Here is a 22268-nt window from a genome sequence, read left to right on the forward strand (position 1 = left end):
GAGGAATGTGCGCTAAGTACTTAGATTGTAACTGCCATGCAGCAAGTTCTCAATAGCAGTTATTGTCCTGATGATCAATATTGATATTTGTTCCTCATGCATTATTTATATCTTTCCTTTCTCTCTTCTCTGTGTTATTAGTAATGGGATGATTTCCTCTCCAAATGTCTCTGTTCTCTTCTTCCCATATATTCCTGGCTGAAAATTGAAAACTTGAAGATAATGCTGATAGAGACAGAAATGTAGCAGTTTTAATTACCTGGCAGGAAATTTAGTGTATCCTGTTAACAAAGAATCTCAAAAGTTATCCTCAAATTTCTGTAGTGATATGCAGTGATGTAGGAGCAGAATCTTTACAGAAAATGTAACAGAAAGCAATTTGATACGTTTTTTGTTTCTATTTTTTCCCAGTATAAAGTAAACTAAAGTGCACATATTTAAAGTGCAAAATTTGATGGGTTTTGACATCATGAAATTATCACTACAATCAAGATAATAAATATTTCCATCACCAAGATTTCCTTATGCCTCTTTGTAATTATGTTTACTTTTTACTTTATCATAAGGCCAAGGGGTAAAAATTAATTAGATTTAGGTCAACACAAGTAAATCTTGTACTTTCCCTACTAGACACATGGAATTATAATTTAATTATTATTATAATTAAATCACCATGAAAATAACAAAAACTGTTCCTTTGAAATCCAAGTGGGATATGTAATTGTATCAGAACATAGGTTCTTGAACCCATAACTACATAATATTCACTCACTTATTTACTCAACGTATGTGCATGAAGCATCTACTATGAACCAGGTACTGCTCCAGAAGGTGAGGACACAGTGCTAGAGAAGATGACTTCCCTGGAATGGCACACCGGGGAGAAAAGCAATAAACTAAAAGTCTTATGAGAAGAGTAGAAAGTTACAGATTATTTTTTTCTCTAATGTAATGAGAAAAGAAATGGCAGAAAGAGAAAATACCCCCAACGCACTAAATTCTGATAGGTTTTATCACAAATAAAAAAAAAAGAATTCATAAATATGATTTGTATGTAATCAGGCTTCAATAACAAAGCCAGACTTTTATATTTGACCCTAGCATTAGAGACACAGTAGAGAGCAGAAGCGCTACTCATCTTCAAAATAAGTGCATAGCAACAAATTTTAAAATGTTATATTAACATCAAAATTCTTATAGGGACAATAGGACTGATCAAAAGCAATGAAGTGCAGGATTTTTTAGACAATAATGCAATAAAAATTAATCGACTTATAAAATCAGTTCTATAAAGAAAATTTTCAACCAAACAAGTCCATATATATATATATATATATGGTTTTTTTTTTTTTTTTTTTTTCCCAAGAACAACATTATGTTTACTTGCTCAGGGGAGATGGGGAATTTTATATTATGCTCCAGTTTTGTTGAACAAAAGTGGTTTATATCTTAAAGGTATCAGATATTTTAAAATTTTAATGAAAAACCTTAAAGACAAAACAGACCCTTTAGCATTTATTGTTTCGCCTACCATGTGATACTTATTTACATAATATCTTCTATCAATCTAAAACAACTGTGTTACGTATCATGTTTTCCCATTTAAGGCAGAAATTGATGACAGCCAGGTGACACATTTCGGGACAGAAATCTACAGTCTTTTGATTACAAGGTGGGTCATAACACAGCGGTTACTGACAGAAAAGCTAATCTCCTGAGAGAGCTAGCAAGAGTGCATAACTTCACCAGATGAACATCTGTCACAATTAAGTTAATAATTGACATGATGAATTAAACTTCTGTGTAAAATAAATATAGTTTGACAGGTAGATATCAAAATTGTTAATGGCCCTCACTTTTTTTTTTGGTAATATTATGATTGATTTTAATGTTTTTCCTTCTCTTTGTTATCAAGTGTTTTTATAGCCAATATGCCTTACTTTTTCTACCCAGTCAGGATAGGCTAAATTATATTGTGATAAAAACAGCCCCAAGTCTCAGAGGCTTAACAACATATAAGTTCAGGTCTTATATTTTGATTAACATGGATTGCTAGGATGGCTCTGCACATTGTCATTACTTCAGGGATACATGCTTATCACCATCATGGCATGGAGAAGACAATGTGACATTGATCAGTAACTCCTAAACCTTCCACTAAGAAGTGATTCAGTACTTTTTGCTCACATTTCCCTGGTGAAAGAAAAATCACATAGCTTTGACTTGCTTCAAGAAGGATGAGAAAATTCAAGCTTGTTCTGTGCCTAAAAGCAGAGCCAGAAATATTTAGGGAATAGCACTAAGAACTATAAAGCTTAGTAGCTGTATAATTCTCTAAAATGTGTTATATAATTTTTAGGAAATTTTATTTAAAATTATTTAAATCAATTTTTAATCAAGTTCATTGACTCTTGGTAACCAACATTATGAAGCCCAAACCAAGATTATTCCTAGTGTTCCCCCTGGGGGGGGGAGGGGCGGGGGGGACCTGCTCATGCCTCCAACCTGTCCAGGGATAGTCTGCCATCTCAAGTTCCAGGGCTAGTTCTTTCCACAGAGTTGCTTTGACTAACCTCTCTTACTTTTTAAATGCTTTTTTGGTATGATTTTAGGGCATGCCAGACTCTCCACCATCTCTTTTGAACTACTTGTTCTTATTATTGGGCGCCCCTAGCTGACATACCCTGTATTTCAGCTACAGTAGACATGTCTTCATGCTACAGATTCACCACGTGGTTTTACAGCTCTCTATCTTTGCATTTTCTCTCCTCCCTACCCTTAATATGTCTAGAGACACACTTTAAATGTCATTTATATTTACTTTCTCTAGCCATGTGATTTCCTTGCTCTCACCTCGTGTTTTACCATAACACTTTTATGTTACTCTTTTAGTGCTTAGCATATTGTATCATAATTTGTTTGCAACACCACATTTTAAGTACTCTGAGAATAGGAAATGTTTGGTTCTTCTTTGAACAACAAAGTGCTTGATAACGAATTAGTTTATGGAACCAGTATATGTCATCAGTATATAATAAGTTTATGAGGAGGGAAACAATTTTCAAAATAATAATTATCTTCAACTATGTTTTCAAATTAAATATGATATTGCAGGAGTTAATAAGTGATGGCCTCCCTCTGGCTACCATCAAGAACTGATAAAATGAGCCCAAATTAACGAAGAATGGTAAAATTTAGCTGAAACACCACTCTTTTGGGATCCAAAGACTTTAAAGTTTCTATTAGTTGACTGGCTATAAAATAGGCTAAGAAATTTAAAAATCAGTGTTGTATTATTTACAAAGTATACTTTAATATAACTCAAATTTGCCTGGATTTAGAAAATCTGAGTACATCATCAAAAGCAATCTACAGATTTGAGGTGATCCCTGTTAAAATCTGAATGGCATTTTTTGCAAAAATAGAAAAATCCATCTGAATATTCATTCAGAATTTCAAGAGATCACAAATTTAGGTGTGACTCTGTGAACTGCTTTGGTTGATGAAATGTGAGCAATAGTGTTGCTAATTTTTAGGTGGAAAATTTAATTGCCTGGCCCTTAATTCTCCAGCTTACCCATTCTGTGCCATAGCAATTGTGCTATACGTTCAACACATCCTAAAATGCTGAGCCAAAATATCAAAGATAGCTGCCCTGGAGAATTATTTAGATTTACAGTAGACCTTACTTTTACAAGACATAACATCTTGTTCTATTAAATTGCTGTGATTTGGGGAATGATTTTTTCCTATAGCATAACCTCATCTGGTAGTTCTCAAATTTCGGTGTGCTTTGAAATCATTAGGAAAATGCGTTAAAACACTGCTTGCTGGCCTTACTCCCAGTTTCTGATTTAGTAGGTGTGCACAGGATGCAGCCTGAGAGTTTTTCTTTCTAATAATTTCCCAAGTGATCATGATGTTGCTAGTCTAGTGACCACACTTTGAGAATCACCGATCCATCAAATCTTAAATAATATGCAAATTATCACATTTTGTAAAATACTTGACAGTAAGTCAAACTTGTCAATATAACAGACAAAAGCATACATTTATAGATAAAAACAAATTTAAAAAATTTAAGCAAACCTAGAATGGTTTTATAGTGATTTAACACTGATAAAAATTGCCAATCACTTATGAAAAATATTTATTCAGTTGTCTGAACATTTCCACTCCAAGTAGTTTTAATTCTGCTGAATATTCTTGTCCTTAGAATATATTATACAGTCTCAAATTAGTTTTAATATGGAGGAAGACCATTATACCATAAATATAGTAAAAATTGTTAAGTGTAAATTAGTAAGATTTAGAATCATCTAGCATTGATATAATGTTTTATAATATCTGTTTCAGCAAATTTATAAATAGTTTTACTTTTTAACTTTAAAGAATTTTGCAAAAAGTATTAATTGCATGACTGATGATTCTGATTTGTCAATTAAGCATTTTTTAAAAATTCCCTGTTCCATTTTCACAATGAACTTTTTATTCTTTTATCCAATTGAAATAATTGGGTTGGCATTAAAGAAAGAAAATTAAGTCAGCCCTTGAAATCTTAACACTAACTTGTTAATTACCCCCATTAATTACACAATGAGGAATGACAAGCAATAATTCCCTTTCCTAAAGTATGGCTGAAGGTCAGAGAGCTATCTTATTGGCATACTGAGAGACCAAAGTAAATGATGCAAATTTTTTCTTTTAAATACTATCAGATGTCATTGGAAACTCAGCAAAGGAACTAAATTAATGTGTTTTTTTTTTTAAGATTGATTTACTTTCTAGAGACAGAGAGAGTGCAGCATGGAGGGACAGAGGGAGAGGGTGAGGGAGAGAGAAACTCAAGCAGATTCTGCACTGAGTGTGGAGCCCTACATGGGGCTCAATCCCATGACCCTGAGATCATGACCTGAGCCAAAACCAAGAGTCAGAAGCTCAACCGACTGTGCCACCCAGGGGCCTCCTAAATTAATGTTTTAAACATAATCTTTAAACATCATTTTTATCTATTCTTAAAGGAAACAGTACTTACTATATATTAAGAAGTACCATGACAACACCAAAAACACAAACATTCAATTAAAAAATGGGCAGAGGACCTGAATATACAGTTTTCAAAGACGACATATAGATGGCAACAGGCACATGATAAAATGCTCAGTGTCACTATCATCAGGAAAATGCAAGTCAAAACCACAATTTTATCACCTTATACGTATTAGAAGGGCCATCACCAAAAAGACAAGAGATAATAAGTACTGGCAAGAATGTTTGGATCATTCATTTGCAATGTAGATAATTTTTTCCCCAAATATACTTTACATACTTTGCATTTAAAACAAGATAAACATTTAAACAATGTTGAGTAGGAAACAGAAAACTGTCTTAGAAGGCAGTTGTGTTAATCCATTCAAGATCTAAATTTTTAAGAAGTGTTTCTGATACAGGGTCAATTCATTTTTAATCAAGTATCCAATAAATGATCCGTAACATCTTGCAGAAATGGATATGTCTTAGACTTATTTCTTTGCTTCTTTACCTCAAGTTTCATTGTAATTTAAAATGAATGCTATCTTTTTTTAGGGGTCAATGCTTTAGACCATAGTCATTATAAGTAACTCATATTAAAATGAGCACCTGCATTGAAACCTTTACAGTGAGGTATTTGTAAAGAAATAACATTGTTGTTATTCTGCTAGTAATTTCTAAGGCATCCAAAAAAGTCAATAATGGAACATATACATATAAAACTGCATATGTACATACACAAATATAAACACATATACACATATAAAACAAGTGGTAAATATCTCAAAAATCTTCAGTTTCCCAAAAATCCTTCTCTAAACTAAAACAAACAACAATAGAGATCTTCCCTGCCTCGAAATTCTTTATTTCTTTCTCCCTTGATGCTTTTTGTCTGAAACACTCTTACCTTCAGATATTCCCACAGCATATTTCCTCAGCTCATTAAAAGTCTTAACTCAAGTGTCACCTTCTAAGGTCTCTTCTGACAACCCAACTTAATATTGTAATACTCACTCCCTTGCACTATCTTCTTGCTTTATATCCCTCCATAGCCCTTACCACATTTGATACAATATAATATACATGTTTATTTTGTTATTGTTTATCACCCTTTACTAGAATACAAACTCCACAAGTCAAAGAATTTTTATCTATTTTGTTCACTCTTGTATCTCCAGTACCAAGAACAATGATGACATATATTAAATGTCTGATTATTATTTGCAAACTAAATCAAGGAACAAACTTAAAATAAAACAAATGAAGAGACAAATAAGTAGACGAATTAATTATAAAAATTTAGCATTCTCATACCCAGGAAAGCATCATTCCTGCTAATGGGTAACATGAATATGCTGAAAATAAGATTTACTACAGAATTGATGACGAATTATTTTATCATCCAAAGTCTTGCATCATACAAAGAACAGAATTACCAAGTCACATGGGTAGGAGTCAGGGAAGGTTACTTCACATTTACAAATACTTTGTAAGAATATTTTAAGGTACATCCTCAAGGTGGTGAATAGATCACCAAATGGGAAGGGCATATCAGGCAGAGAACAGTTTGTGCACAGCAAACAGCCTTGAAACAGTACAGCATGATTGATAAGGGGGAATTAAATTACTCAAAGAAGGCTGTGGCATAAGTATTGAGAGAAGAAATACCAGGAAAGCAAAATCAAAGAGGCATGAGAATGACACTGACAGAGGCTGCCTGTATCATTCTGAGAAAATAGAACTCATTCTTCCAAGACCAGAGGAGTCACCAAACAGTGTTAAGCCTGGGAATGACATCACCAGATTGTCATTTCAAAAAAAAAAAAAGCATTAAGATGAACTTAAATAGGGTACCAGGTAGAACATCATCAAGGCTGTACACAAGTGTGTTAACTAAGACAGGTGGTGGGAATGGAGAATAGAGCTAAATTTGAGAATTGCAAGACAAAAATGAGAAGGAATAAGTGATCTGTTGGAAATGAGGGATGAAAGAAAGACAAGAATCTAGCATGATCACTATGGATGTGGCTGGGAAACCCAAGAAACAGGGAAAACCAGGAAAAAAAGCAAGTTTGGAGTAAAGACAAGTAGTTTGGTTTTTATCATGTTGGGTTTGATGTGCCCACGATCAGTGGTGGCTGGATCTATGAGCATGGACCATGGTAGAAACAACTGAAGGTGTAGCTCAGTTATCTATAGAATAGAGGCAGAGGAAGGTATGGGTCAGAGGAAAAGCTTTAGGGAGAATGAAGTAAATAAACAGAGAATAAGACTGAAAAAACACTGAATATCAGTTTTTAAGGAGCAAGGAAAGAAAAGGGAGTTTATGAATATAAAAATGGAATAAATGGCTGAAAGGAAGGAGGTAACAAGGAGAGAATGATAGCACAGAAACCAAAGTAGGAGAGTTATTTTTTCCCCTGAAGATGGAGTAGTCAGGATTGTCAAGTGCATCAGAGAGATAATACAAACACTCTCCTTCTCCCTATGCTGCATAGAGAAGGAGATAAACAACAGGAAAAGGCTAGGGGAAAAGTAACTACCAAGAGGCTCATGCCAGATTTATCACGTTCCAGATTTAAATTTAGGAAAACTGGCAGGGTCTGGCTATCACCAGGAAATTATTCTCACTATTATTATTTTCTTCTCTTCCAATGAAAGCAAATTCTACTGATCACTGAGGTCTGGTAAAAGACCTGTCCCTTCTATTTTGTTAGACCCGCATATATGTAGGAATATGACTGTGTAATTGTTGTGGATTAGAAATTTTATTTTCATGTTTTAGGGTTGGCATATATTTTAAAGATTTTAAAGCTTAAGAAAAATTAGTTCTTCGAATATGTTTAAGAATATTCACTGTCATGTAATCAGAGCCCAAGTAATAATATTCCAAATAATTTTTATGCTTGCTTAAATAGGAATAAAGAAACTATGTTCAAGCAAAACCAACTTCGTGGAAACACTAATATACCAAGCTATGTAATCAACTATATCCAAATAATTAGGCTTAACTCATAATTGCTAATTGTATGTGCACTTGGAATTAAAGAACTTGAAGCTTTGTACTTAGATTGTACAACATATAATCATCTTAGATCCAAATTACCCCACTTCCTGAAATAAAATTGAAATTATTTGGTTATAAATTTTGCAATACAAAATTGTCATAGTATTGAAAATTAGTGTCTTCCAGGAATATATATTTTCATATTAACTTATTCTCTGAATTATTTTATTTTATCCTACCTAAACACAGGTCCAAGATAAAAAAATTACTATTATTTGATTTTACATTTTATTAAACTAACTCCAAAAGCACACACAGATGTGTCTAGAACATAGTCTATACATATACTTTATCCAAGTTAATAAAGTTAGTGGAGAAACCATTTCTGCTTTCTTTTAGGATAAAGACCTTTTTTTCTATATTCATATCATAGAAATTACTCAACGATCAGCCTGTTAAATATTATAATCCCTTAAAAACGACTGATTTCCTTCATTAATTAAAATAATTTATATTCTCTCCCTTAAATTCTTCCCATGTCTATATTGATCTCAATGACTTCCTACTCACTAACATAACTGAATTTTTTTGTACCGTGACCTTGTTTTTGACAAATTTGCTTTATTTCCTCATACCGCAAAGAATTACAAATGAAGGGCAGAACAAATGGCAATGAAAGCATCATATGCCCATTTTTAAAAAGATTTATTTAAATTTTAGAGAGGGGTGGGGAGGGGGAGAGGCTGAGACAGAGAGGAGAGAGAATCTCAAGCAGACTCCCTGCTGAGCACAGAGTCAGATGCAGGGCTTGAGCTCAAGACCCCAAGATCATGACCTGAGCTGAAATCAAGAGTTGGCTGCTTAACCAACTGAGCCACCAAGGCACTCCTATATGCCCAAGATGCATTTATGATACCTCCAACACCACTGGATGATTCCAAGGAAATACTTTATAGACACTTCAAGCTAATGTGTTAAGAACCAAACTTACTCTACCCTCTCTGAATTCTCTTTTTTCTTGTTTTCTCATTTTAGGTAAATATGCCAATGATTAATAGCCCAGACCAGAAACATAAAGGTCATTCTTATTTCTCTGTCTCCATCACTCCCTCCTCTTATTTACTTACTAAATCCTATAATATGTATCTCCTGTAACTTCTTAGAATTCTCTACCTCAATAGCATTCCATCAAAAGTTCCCTAAGTGAGATTGTCATTTTTTTTTCAACTTGACTAATTTAGAAATTCTCTTGCTTCTGGTCTTGCCTTTTTGCCCACCATTTCCCAACAGCCCCAGTATGTTCTCCACACTATAGCCAGACAGGCTTTACCAAAAATAGTTCTGACTGTCATTCCTTTGCTTAAAATAATGACAACAAAAATGACACAAACCAAACCAACTAACATTATATAACAGTATTTAATTGCACAGAGTGCGTTCTCAAGTTGACTGCCTAGAGTCAAAACCCAGATCTACCATTTACTTGCTGTGTAACCTTGGGCAAATTATCTCAACTCTCTGCATCTAAATTTTCTCATATTAAAAAAAAAGTGGGACTAATAATTCCTTTTTTTCCTGGAGAAGAGTAAGGAATAAATAGCACACAGCCATGACATTTGCATTATTGTGAGTTTTAAGCTGCTACTCTGGGCTCTATGAGGTACGACGATAGTCCTCTAAAGTATGTATTATCTTCACTTTACAAGTGCATCAACTCACACTTTTAAAATCAAGAAACTTGCTCAAAAGTATATGACAGAGGCAGGATTTCAATGCAGAATGTTTTGACACCAAAGACCATAGTAACCATGATAGACCAGGCTACTAGATGTCCCTCCCTTTTGAGTTCATAGGAAGGAAACTGAATGGGTATCTGCCTATCTCTAAGACACACTCAATGGTGGTTTGGGAAGCAGGGTCATATCATGCAAACATGACAGATACTGTTATAGCCATCAGATATCAGGGCAGAGGGGGAAGAAAAGTCAGAGTGCTTCGTAAAAAAGCTCTTTGTGATTTCTCCTATTGTGGCCTTTTATAAATTCTCCTTCATTTTTTCCTCATCATCCTTGTTTCTGAGGCTCAGTCATAATTAAGTTCTTTCATATCCCTGAACATTAGCTCCCTCAAGCACCATCACATTTATACATTTTGCTCCTTTGGCCTCTTCTCTATTTGAATCATTTATATTTGTCCTTCATAAAAACTTCATGGTAATGTCACCTTATCCAACACTCTTCTCTGCCTTTACCAGGCAGCTTTAATACCTTCCTCTCTTGAGCTACCACAATATTGTTTTCTTATCTCTAACTGCACTTGTTATACTGTAATAATGCCCTGATCACATGTCCCCTCCCCTCCTCATTCTACTCTGAGTCCATGGATGCAAAGTTTTATTTATAATACTGACCCTATGCCTAACATACCACCTGGTATACAAAAGATGCTTATAATGACTGTTTAAATAAGTAAATGAATAAATATATATTTAATTGTATTTGAAATAGGATATAAGCACAATTCATGCTAGTTTTCTTATAAAATTTTTAATTATAGAAGAAATCATGTCTTTCTATAATTTCTGAAAATTGTTGAATCTACTTATTCAATACAAGTACTAAAAGGTGACCTAACCTAAACTAACTTTGGGCAGATTACTTAATCCATTTGAGTTTCATTTTCTAAACAATGGATATAACAATACCTCTTTACACATTCATTCCTTAAATATTTATTAAGGTATATCCACGAACCAGGTAATACCTAGGTGCTGATGACAAAATAGTTCATAACCTTAGGGTTCATTCTGCTCAGATGTATTATTTGATCCAGTGTAAAATATAGACAAGAAAATTCATTCATAATGTGATGAATGTTCTCATGGGTGAGGGTCAGGGAAATACCAGGTGCTAGGATGTGTTGGAGGAAACCTACTCCAGCCTTGGGACCCAGGATTGGGGTAGACTTTCTTTGTGACATCTAAGCCAGACGGTACGCGTGAGCATGTATGTGTAAATGTGCATGAGCACATGTGTGTGCATTTAGTGGATAGGAGGAGAGGGGGCAGAATGAGAACTTAGTAGGTACACAGAATAGGATATTGGGCAACTTTAAAGAAGTTTAATGGCTCATTTGAAAAGACAGAAGCGAGGAATTCAGCCTCAAATGTCACTGGAGAGCTACAGGAACTAGATCATGTCAGGTCTTAGAAGGCTCTTAAAAAAGTTTTGACTTTATCCTTACAGCAACGAGAAGCTATTAACAAGGAGAATGGATCACAATTGCATTTTTTAAAAAATACTCTAACTGCAGTGTGGAGACTGGATTAATGGATGCAGACTTGAAGTAGGGGGTCAGTTAGAAGGCTGTTAATAATAATCCAGGTGAGAGATGATTGTGATCTTGACCTAAGAAGTGCTAGAGAGAATGGAAAAAAAGATTTGAGAGATCATAGAGGTGTAGCATTGATAACTGTTATAGACTGACTGAGGGGCTTGAAGAAGGGAAGAAATGAAGGAAGGTGTTCAGGTTTCTATCTTAGACTGTTGGTGGGCAAAACAGCCAGACATTGAAGGTAGCCAGAATGGTGTGATGATAACTTATTTCCTTTGGGACTTGTAGAACTGTTTTGATGATTAAGTGAAATAGTTTTTATATAATAGCAACTATCACAATGCCTAGCACCTTATAGCTCTTTTCTGTAGTTATTTTCATTCTGTTCTCCTCATTTCCAAAGTTGTACCAGTCATTTAGTAGCAAAATTGGGACTAGAATTCCAGGCTTCTGTTTACCAGTCCAGAGTTCTTTGTTAATGGACTGCTGGTCTATAAACAAAGATGAAACACAGGGATTTTAAAGCAAATATTCAGAACTTATCCTGGAATTGCTTACGAGCTGACAGCTATCCAACTTATTTTTAGTTTATATTTAAAGTGAATCATATGTTCCAAAATGACTGACAGAAACACAGCTTTGTTTCTGAAGCCAATTCTTCTCCATCATTTTTGGACATCATTCAGAGCTAGAACAGACTTTCAGGGTGTTTAAAAGCATTCATCCACGACAACAACAAATGCTAATTATCATAAAAAATAAACAGCTCCTGTTAACATCATTCTAAGAATTTCTCCTACTCCAGCACTATATTTCATCTATCATCCCATCTGTTTTGGGGGTGGGAACAAAGACTGGACGAAAGTATAATTATCATGTATCAAACTGGACAACACAACAAAATAGAAATGAATATAAATGGGAGGAATAGCATACATAATAAATAAATCTGGAAAGGGAAAAAGGAAATGTAAATAAAATGGCACAGTGTGTCCTGCAGTAAACAGCAGATACATAAGTCCATAATGGAGTCAATAATGTTTATCTTCCTAAGTATGAGGTGGATTTTTCCCCATTTCAGTTCACGGTCCTTGCTATAATCAGATTTCCTCCCACACAATGAAATAGGCATCTTTTTCACTTGGGAAGTTTACAATTCCTCTCTGTTGAATTCTATCATTAAAATTCTACCTTGAGACTTTTAAACATACCTGAAAAGAAAAAAAAAAGTCTACTTCCAAATATTTATGAATACATTTCAAAGGGAATCTTAGGGTCAGTTCTATCTTATAAAAATATCAAGGATAACCACATTCTCAAAAGTGTGTTAAATTAAAAGGGACTAGGGTGCCTGGGTGGCTCCATTGGTTAAGCATCTGCCTTTGGCTCAGGTCATGATCCCCAGGTCCCTGGGATTGAGTCCCACATCAGGCTCCCAGCTCAGCAGGGGCCGGGGGTGGAGGGTCTGCTCCTCCCTCTCCCTCTGCCCCTCCCCCAGCTTATGCTCTCTCTTGCTCACACTCTCACTCAAATAAATAAAATCTTAAAAACAAATAAAAATAAATAAATTAAAAGGGACTACAAGTGGCCAGTTGCAGATGCAACTAGTTCATTACAAATATAGTAAAAACATGGACAATCACATATCCCTACATAGGGACTAGAAGCTCAGCCAGGGCCAGGACTTTGTTTTATTGGCATAAACACACCTGCACTGGTCCCTGGCATGTAGTACATGCCTTATCGATATATTTTAAATTAAATATTGCATGAAATAGAGCAATTATAAGCTTTTACTCTCCTCAGAGTACTTTTAAGGTTCACCTACTCTACGAATAATTTTGTAGTGACTCTTAGTATTAATATTTAAATAATCAGGTTTTAGAATCTCCAAGTATCTATGTCACTTTCCCAGTCAGGAGTGTGGCAAAGTTTATTTTAAATAGTAACAAACTATTTTAATAAATTTAATCTGAGGTCAAGTTTCCATTTAAAGTGTATACACCAAATTAACTAATTACATTTATTTCTCTATTTAAATTTGTTTCAATGATATAAATGTTTAGAATAATTATTTAGAGAAAAAGATCAATTATATATGAAGCTGTACATTACCACATTGTGATCTGATCTTGGTCACAAATCCCATTATCTTTTTAGTCAATCACTCAAGAATTACATACGTGAAATAAAAATGTCACAATACACAAACACACACACACACAAACAGAATAGTGAAGTAGGTGTTATATCTATAAACATTTTGAACATTTGCCAATATCCTCTCTACCATCAGGAGTTTTAAGATAATAAGAAATAAATACAAATATCACATGCACGACATACACCTATATGCATTCATATGTGTGTATATACCATGTGTGTATGTATGTATATATGAAGATATGTGATATTTGGACAGCATTCATCCAAATTAAATCAGAGGGAATAGAGAGATAAATAACCCATGGATTCACAATGTGTGTGTATTCATATTTATATAGTTCTGTATATGACCATTCATAAAGAGTTATGGGCCAATTTGTAACTGAGGATTTCCTGGACCATCACATTATAACATCCCAGAAAAACCATTCACATAGAATCTACCATTTATAACTTGATATAGAGAACTTTATCAATGAAAGAAAAGTAATGATTTGGGAGTAAAACATCATACAACAAACTTAATAAGTCTAATTTGAGTTGAAAGACACATCAAAGGTACTTACTAAGTTATTTTTTGAAGGGCTTTTATTTATATTTCTAAGTTAAAATTATTTATGAACATTTCACTTTTTAAAATCAGAGAAGTGAAATTACTCTATTAATATGTATTGAGACTCAATCTTTCTTACCCTAATGAAAATGTTTTTTAAATTATTTTCATTGTTTTTTCAACCCTATAACTCTCTGTTCCCTTTTCCTCCTGGGAGAATTCCAACGTCTATTTGGTCAATTTTATGGGCAAAGGGACTAATTTCTGCACATAGTTCTAAATCTTGCATGTATGAACAAAGTGTGCTACTAGATTACTTTGGGAGAATTTAAATTCAAATGAATTTCAATTTTTGTATAAACATGAAGGTATAGTAAAATATCTTAGAATAAAATATTATTTTCACATTCTATTTTAAAGAGCACTATTTGGACCATTGATAAACATCCTAATGCAAAATTCCTACCACTATATAATAACCAAAATAGTATGAACTTCTTCTACCAATGTAACTGCCAAGGAAAATAAATACTTAATTTTTAATGTTTACTTTCATATATTTATCTATGAGACTTATTTTTAATTGCTACTTCAAAACAACCATTCATATATAAAAATAACATACATTAAAACCACAAAAAAACTCTAGCTAGCAAACATGCATTAAAATATTCATCAAAGACACTGTAATAAATACCACTTAGAAAACCCTATTTTCTAAAAAAATAAAAAGAAAAAAAAAAGAAAACCCTATTTTCTAAGTCTCTAAACTATGTCTACATATGAATAGTTCTAAAGACTTTTAGTATTTCAAAGGGTATTACATTGTTTCAAATTCGAGGGAAAAAAACTTTTTTTAAACTTTAACATGCTACACAGATATAAAAGTTATTATTTTTCATACATATTTTTTGCACATAAATAGCCAGAGAAAATGTTAAGGCAAAATGCTGCATTTCTTGGTAAGTTTCACTAACAGTCAATCATAAAACTTAACTTCAGGAAGCTAACCTGAACCTGGCAGAAGAATTCTTTGAATAAATATTTCAATATTATATTTCATACTATCTCGGTTCTTTATCCAATATTATAGTTCATAATAACTGATCCTTCGCAGGAAAGAAAAGTGCTTATCTTACAAATACAGAGAGAAAGTATGTGATTTAGCTGTTCTTTGGATGTGTGAAATTAGTGTTGATGTTTGATTCCAAATGTCTTTCCATCCTTTACCATAATGTAAAAAACCAAACAAGAACATAGCAAGAATCTTGGATAAGTTTCAGAACATTATGCATATTTAAAGCATAGCCCTGAAGGCTACTGATTTTTCTTACCAGTGCTGTCATCATACACAACTGTGACAGTTTTCCACTTGAAGAACTGCACCAAATCCAAAATGGCACGGCTGAGTGAAGAGAAGTCTGGGTAGAGACTGACATAGAAGGAATCTTTGTTGTCTGACACCTGGTGCTTCCAGCGGGTCTGTATGTGGGGAACCCCCAGAGCATTGCAGATGGACTGCACAGCATTTGCTGAAGAGCTGTGTGAAGGTCCAAAGATGGCAGCCACCCCAAGAGACAGCTGATCGCAAGCTAAAGAGGAGATAGAAGTCTGTCAATAATGAGGAGAAATGCCAGCTTGCCAACATTACCACATTATTATTGTAAGCCTGAGGGCTTATCCTGAAGAAAGATTTTGTTTTCCTTATAAATAACATCTACATTTAGATAATTTTCATATTTTGTCAAACTCCAAACATTTTCAGTTCTTTAGAAGAGAAATTCTTCCAGACATCTGCAGCTCAATGTTCAAACAATTCCACAAATAATGTCAAAAGAGGGAAAGAGCAATAATATTTTAGAATTTAAGAAGGAAGGGGAATGTTCATCTTGCAAAAATAGATTACAGGAGGGAGTTGGAGGAATAGTGTTCCTTTGCAAATTCACTGACCATCCTCTACTACTTCGAATTCTTAATCAGAAGCCATTTTGTTCCTCCTTCCCATCTAAGAAGCCAGGGCCACAGATAGGTAAGTATTTGCACAAATCTGATCAAGGTCAAGCAATGCATACAAATACCCATTCAAAACCTGATATGGCTCATCAAGGGTGATTTCATATGGATTAATCTCATTGAGTAGAAAGAATAAAATCATTGGATAAGTATTTCAACATCTTTATTTACTTGTCTTTTGTATACTGTAGGTCTTTTATATTGTTCTAAATTATTTTTTGAAGTTTACATTCATTCACTCATAAATTTTAATCACATCAGTAATAATTACAGTAATTAAGAGAGGAATAAAAAAAGTAGAAGCTATTCAGATGAGAACAGATAGATTATGATAGGACTTCAAATTCTATAAGGTCCTCCAAAGCAATTAGGGAGTTTGGGCCTAGAAAGTAAATAATTATTGGAAATGTGAAAATCATCTTTAATATTTGAAGATCTGGCCTATGAAAGAGGCTTAAGTTTGTTTCATTTGGCTAGAAAAGGAAGAATTTAGGGCAAATGGCTAGAAGCTTCTCACAAATGTTGACACAATTTAAATTAAAAAAAAAAAAAAAAAAAGGAAGTAGGAAATGTCCAAGAATGGAAGTCTGTTCCAAGAGGCAATGGTTTACCCACCCTGCAAATACTTAAACAGGACTAAGGAGAGTTATTATTGGGATTTAGGCATCAGTTATTATTGGGATTTAGGTGTTCAGACTGAATCTCTCCAAAATAGTTTATAATTCTATTGTGAAATTTTCTGATATTTTCCCTTAGAGATTATACCACATAAAACACAATGATATGGAAGGATTCTGAAGCTTAGAGATATTTAATAAGTAAATAAATGATAGTTGAAAAAACTCACTTGTTTAAATTTTTTTCAAAAATTCCAGTATGATCTAAGTAAATTTTTTGAATATGTAGATTCTTACTTTTTAAATAGTGATTGGAATTCTGAATCAGTAGTCAGGTTGGAGCTTGAAATTTTTCACTAATATGGATTTTAATTCGTATACATTGAGAATAAAAGATCTTCCTTTACCAGGTTTTTGACAAGTCACAGACCAAAAAAGGGAAAAACATTATAATAGTTTATATAGAATGTTCTGAAATGTGTTTCAAATAAGAAATAGTTTTCAGTTGTCAGAGGAAACATTTAAAAGCAATATGATTCAAATAATAATTCAAGCTCTAATACATTGAAGTTTCTACTGAGCTAAACATTATTACTTACCAAAAATATAAGACCATATATCAGAAAAAATGTTAAAATTTAAACATCTGATTTCTTATTTTCTTTCCTTAGAAAAAATTTTTTAAAATTTAAAGTTCAAATTAATTATTTAAATTATTTAATAATTAATAATTAATCTCTCTATATATAAATAGATATGTACTGAGCTACCTCACGTTCAAAAGTTATATCAGATCTCTCTCTTATATCCTTTTACATACTGCTATGGCCTCCAACCAGTAATAGCCCAGTAAGTAAGAGCTCCACAAGGTAAGACCCAAACCATGACTTCTACCCTTTCAATAGCTCACAGAAAAAGTTACTTGTTATCCTTATTTGAGCTTTCCCTACCTTCAGGCAACAGTCAGTTAATGAATTTGATTCTCAATGGATTTTAGTGGGTGACAAAACTTGTAAACCCCTTTTTAATATTTTGGAAACCAAATGAGTTTAACACCTCATAATTCCGAAGATAGTAACCTGTTTGTTTTTAGAATATGCCAGTCTGGGTGCACCTGGGTGGCTCAGTCGGTTAAGTAAATGTCTCTCTTTGCAGATGACATGATACTTTATATGGAAAACCCAAAAGACTCCATCCCTAAACTACTAGAACTTATAGAGCAATTCAGTAATGTGGCGGGATACAAAATCGATGTTCAGAAATCAGTTGCATTTCTAGAACATAGGCTGAAACCTCTTTGACATCAGCCACAGCAACTTTTTTCATGATATCTCCAAAGGCAAGAGAAACAAAAGAAAAAATGAACTTGTGGGACTTCATCAAGATAAAAAGCTTCTGCACAGCCAAGGAAACAGTCAAAAACACTAAGAGGCAGCCCACGGAATGGGAGAAGATATTTGCAAATGACACTACAGATAAAAGACTAGTATCCAAGATCTACAAAGAACTTCTCAAACTCAATATATGGGAAACAAATAATCAAATAAAAAAATGGGCAGAAGATATGAACAGACACTTTTCCAATGAAGACATACAAATGGCTAACAGACACATGAAAAAATGTTCAAAATCACTAGCCATCAGGGAAATTCAAATCAAAACCACACTGAGATACCACCTTATGCCAGTTAGAATGGCAAAAATGGACAAGGCAGTAAACAATTGTTGGAGAGGATGTGGAGAAAGGGGATCCCTCCTACATTGTTGGTGGGAATGCAAGTTGGTAGAGCCACTCTGGAAAACAGTGTGGAGGTCCCTTAAAAAGTTAAAAATTGAGCTACCCTATGATCCAGCAATTGCACTACTGGGTATTTACCCCAAAGATACAGACATAGTGAAGAGAAGGGCCATATGCACCCCAATGTTCATAGCAGCATTGTCCACAATAGCTAAATCGTGGAAGGAGCTGAGATGCCCTTCAACAGATGACTGGATTAAGAAGATGTGGTCCATATATACAGTGGAATATTCCTCAGCCATCAGAAAGAATGATTACCCAACATTTGTAGCAACATGGACAGGACTGGAGGAGATTATGCTAAGTGAAATAAGTCAAGCAGAGAAAGACAATTATCATATGGTTTCACTCATTTATGGAACATAAGAAATAGCAGGGAGATCGGCAGGAGAAGGAAGGGAAGAATGAAGGGGGGGTAAACAGAGGGGGAATGAACCATGAGAGACTGTATGACTCTGGGAAACAAACTGAGGGCTTCAGAGGGGAGGGAGGAGGGGGATTGGGATAGGCCGGTGATGGGTATTAAGGAGGGCACATATTGCATGGTGCACTGGGTGTTATAGGCAAATAATGAATCATGGAACGTTACATCAAAAACTAAGGATATACTGTATGGTGACTAACATAACATAATAAAAAATTATTTAAAAAAAAAAAGTATCTGCCTTTGGCTCAGGTCATGATCCCAAGGTCCTTGGATTGAGTCCTGAGTCAGGCTCCCTGCTCAGCAGGGATTCTGTTTCTGCCTCTGCCCTTCCCCCCATCCCCTCTAGTGCCCCTTCTAGTGCTCCTGCGTGCTCTCTCAAATAAATAAATAAAATCTTTTAAAAAATTTAAAAAGAACATGCTAGTCTGTTTTTTTTACATTGCTCCTTTGAATTCATCATTAAGAAATCTATTAATATTTTTTATACTTCACTCATATTCCTTATTCTTTGGTCTAAATGATTTCATTTGAGACAGAGCTGCTTCTTCCTAATGGAAATAATCACGAACTATGTCACTAATCAAATGCACTTGTCTTGCAGTTAATGACTTATTTTGCAATTATGATGGCAAATGTAGTATTTCACAATAACCTTTACCCTTTTTTTCCAGCCCTTAAAACCTTTCATCACCCTGACATGGTTCTGAAATGTGGAAACTTATTTGTATTCATAAAGATATGAATTCAAAGGGCAGGCAGAATATAGGCTTTGATAAACACTAGTTAGCTGGGGGATAAAAAGGATACTTTCATCTCACAGAATATTGTACCTTATCAGTTGCCATTAATATTAATGAAATTAGAAGAAATCTAGACCAAGTTAGAATTATAAATAATTATATACATTTCTATCAAGTCAGGTAGCTAATAAAACAATATTAGCATTACAGAAAAGTAAATGTTTTAAAATATGAATTTAGAACAAATGCTTTGTAAGCCCATTCCTTTGAGAAAAATCTATATTATGAAATTTAATTCCTGTTAGATGAATGCTATCTATGCAAAAGAAAAGATCACCCACATAGACAAGTAAGACTATGGAAACATCTCTGGAAACACATTTACTACCAAGATTGTTGTTTGGTTAAAATAATGCCTTTATAATAGTTCTCTTTTACCTTCCTTACTTTATAAATATTAAAGTCATATCCACAGTTATTTTTATATTCTTACCATTAAAAACACAGTTTCACAACATAATAAAATAACAAAATTTATAAAGTATTCTAATTATGTCTTCCTATAATTCAATTTTCATATCATTAGCCACTTATTTTCAGCTACAAGAAGAAACATCAACTAGTTTAAAAAATGGGCATGGAGTACACATAAATGAGAGGTTGTTGAAAATTTTCCAATAAAGTTTTAAGATTGGGCTGACATTATGAAGTCACTTGGAACTACAGAACTTTCAAGGTAGTCAGTAAATTGAGACAATAGTAATGTAGTGGAAGTGACAGATAATAGAAATTAAAATGTAAGAATGGATTCCAAAACTTGGTAAAATCCACTGATGCACAATTTTATTTAGTGGGGTCTTAAAAATAAGAATAGTTTAATAAGAAAACAGGATTATTAGGGAAAAAACCAATTTCACAACAATCATAGACCTAACTGCATTTCATGTTATAAGCATTTTTTTTGGTAACAGGTAATCATATCACCTTACCTTCCCTAATAAAATTTACATGCATTTTGAAAAGAAATAGTTGCATGAAAATATTCCTAATGACTTATTAATTACATTTGGAATTAAGAAATCTCTCAAAAATACCTGAAAATTTGAATTCCAGAAAATATAAAGTTAAATATTTGTTGATTACCTTTTTTGGATGCTTCAAAACTGTCATAGAGATTTATCTTCTGGGTGTCATAAGTTAGGGTGGTATTGGGCAGCAACGTTCTATTTCTGTTGATTGTGTTCACAGCAAATCTGAATGCAAGTTCTTCAGCTCCCATCGGGCCAGATTCCACATATTCAAAAATGCCACCTGGCAAAAAGAAAGAATAATCATACAGTTCTTAGAAGACAGAAAAAAAATGTGCAAATTTTACTTTACTTTTGTGTATGTGTACACTTATGTGTGTGTGCACACACACGTGTGATTTGCTTAAGTACATGGAGTTTGTGCTTACTTTTTCTATAAACTTGAATATTTGAGATGTGCCCTTTTAGATAAACCCATATCGTACAAATTTCTTTGCTATTGTTACTATAATTTAACATGGTTTAAATATGATTTTACTTTTTTTCTTTTGGTAATTGCTTCTTTTAGAGCCTAGGTATATATAGATCTTGCCTTAAGTACTGAGCATTATCCCTCAAACTTTTGCAGTTTCAGAATAATTAATCCTCTATACTGCTATAAAGCTATGAAGTTAAGCATCAGGAAAATTATATTAAATTTGTCTCCATTAATTGAGAAATCAGAAATCTTTAGCATAATTTCTATGGCACTTATTGTGTTAAAAGCCCAAAATACAAATTCACTTGCAAATTCTAACGAATGAGCTTGCAAGAAAAGACAACAAAGAAGCATTTCTCTATTTGTTCTACTCTAAGTCTTTTTTTTTAAGATACTTGGACATTTGTGAAAGATAACTCTTCAAAAATGTACAAATCCCTTAATCAGTGAATAATAGGGAAGCATATAATTAGGCCATAAAATGTAGGGTACAATTCAAAAACATGTCCTTGCCATTTGTCACCTTTTACCAGTTACGTCTTAGTCCAATTTCCCCATTCTTGTCCCAGCCTTGCTTCTTAATATCCTCTCTATTCAGTTATGAGTGACCTATAGGACCTCTGCCTCCAACAGAATCTCTTCTTTATCGTTACTTTGGTAAATGGAATGAAAGGGGGAGCATCTGATATTTGACACTGTCCAGCCTCTGTCTTGGAAAACTAGTACTACTTTAACAATAGAGAGCATTTATCTTTCTCCCTTTCAAATTTCATTCCATGTACTCTCAGCACAGTCATTCACAAATTGAACACCCTTGAATATTTCCACAGTTTGCAATTCATACCTCATCAAAAGTCTTCTGACACATAAATGCCAGGTGACTATACAATCAGCAAACTATCTATTCTAAATTAGTAAGAAGCCATTGTATGCTAACAATTCTAAATTAGTAAGAAGTCATGGTATGGTAATTATTCCTCTAAATATGAAGAATTAGGACTCAAGAAAATACCACAGTGCTCAGACAAATTTATATTCAGGAAGAATTAGAAAATTTGTTATTTGACACCATATTAG

General features: G+C 33.7%; 1 protein-coding gene across 2 annotated transcripts in view; it reads right to left on the minus strand.

Moving 5' to 3' along the window:
- Positions 1 to 22268, minus strand: part of GRIK2 (glutamate ionotropic receptor kainate type subunit 2) — a 641722-nt gene that overhangs the window by 368394 nt on the left and 251060 nt on the right. For both annotated transcript variants that reach the window (XM_057311163.1, XM_057311164.1), the window contains exons 3-4: positions 20829 to 20996; positions 15425 to 15682 (exon numbers count right to left, since the gene is read on the minus strand). In XM_057311163.1, coding sequence (XP_057167146.1) covers positions 15425 to 15682; positions 20829 to 20996 — 426 coding nt within the window. The remainder of the gene's footprint in view (positions 1 to 15424; positions 15683 to 20828; positions 20997 to 22268) is intronic.

This window comes from Ursus arctos, unplaced genomic scaffold (genome assembly GCF_023065955.2).
Source record: "Ursus arctos isolate Adak ecotype North America unplaced genomic scaffold, UrsArc2.0 scaffold_13, whole genome shotgun sequence".
NCBI classification, from domain to species: Eukaryota; Metazoa; Chordata; class Mammalia; order Carnivora; family Ursidae; genus Ursus; species Ursus arctos.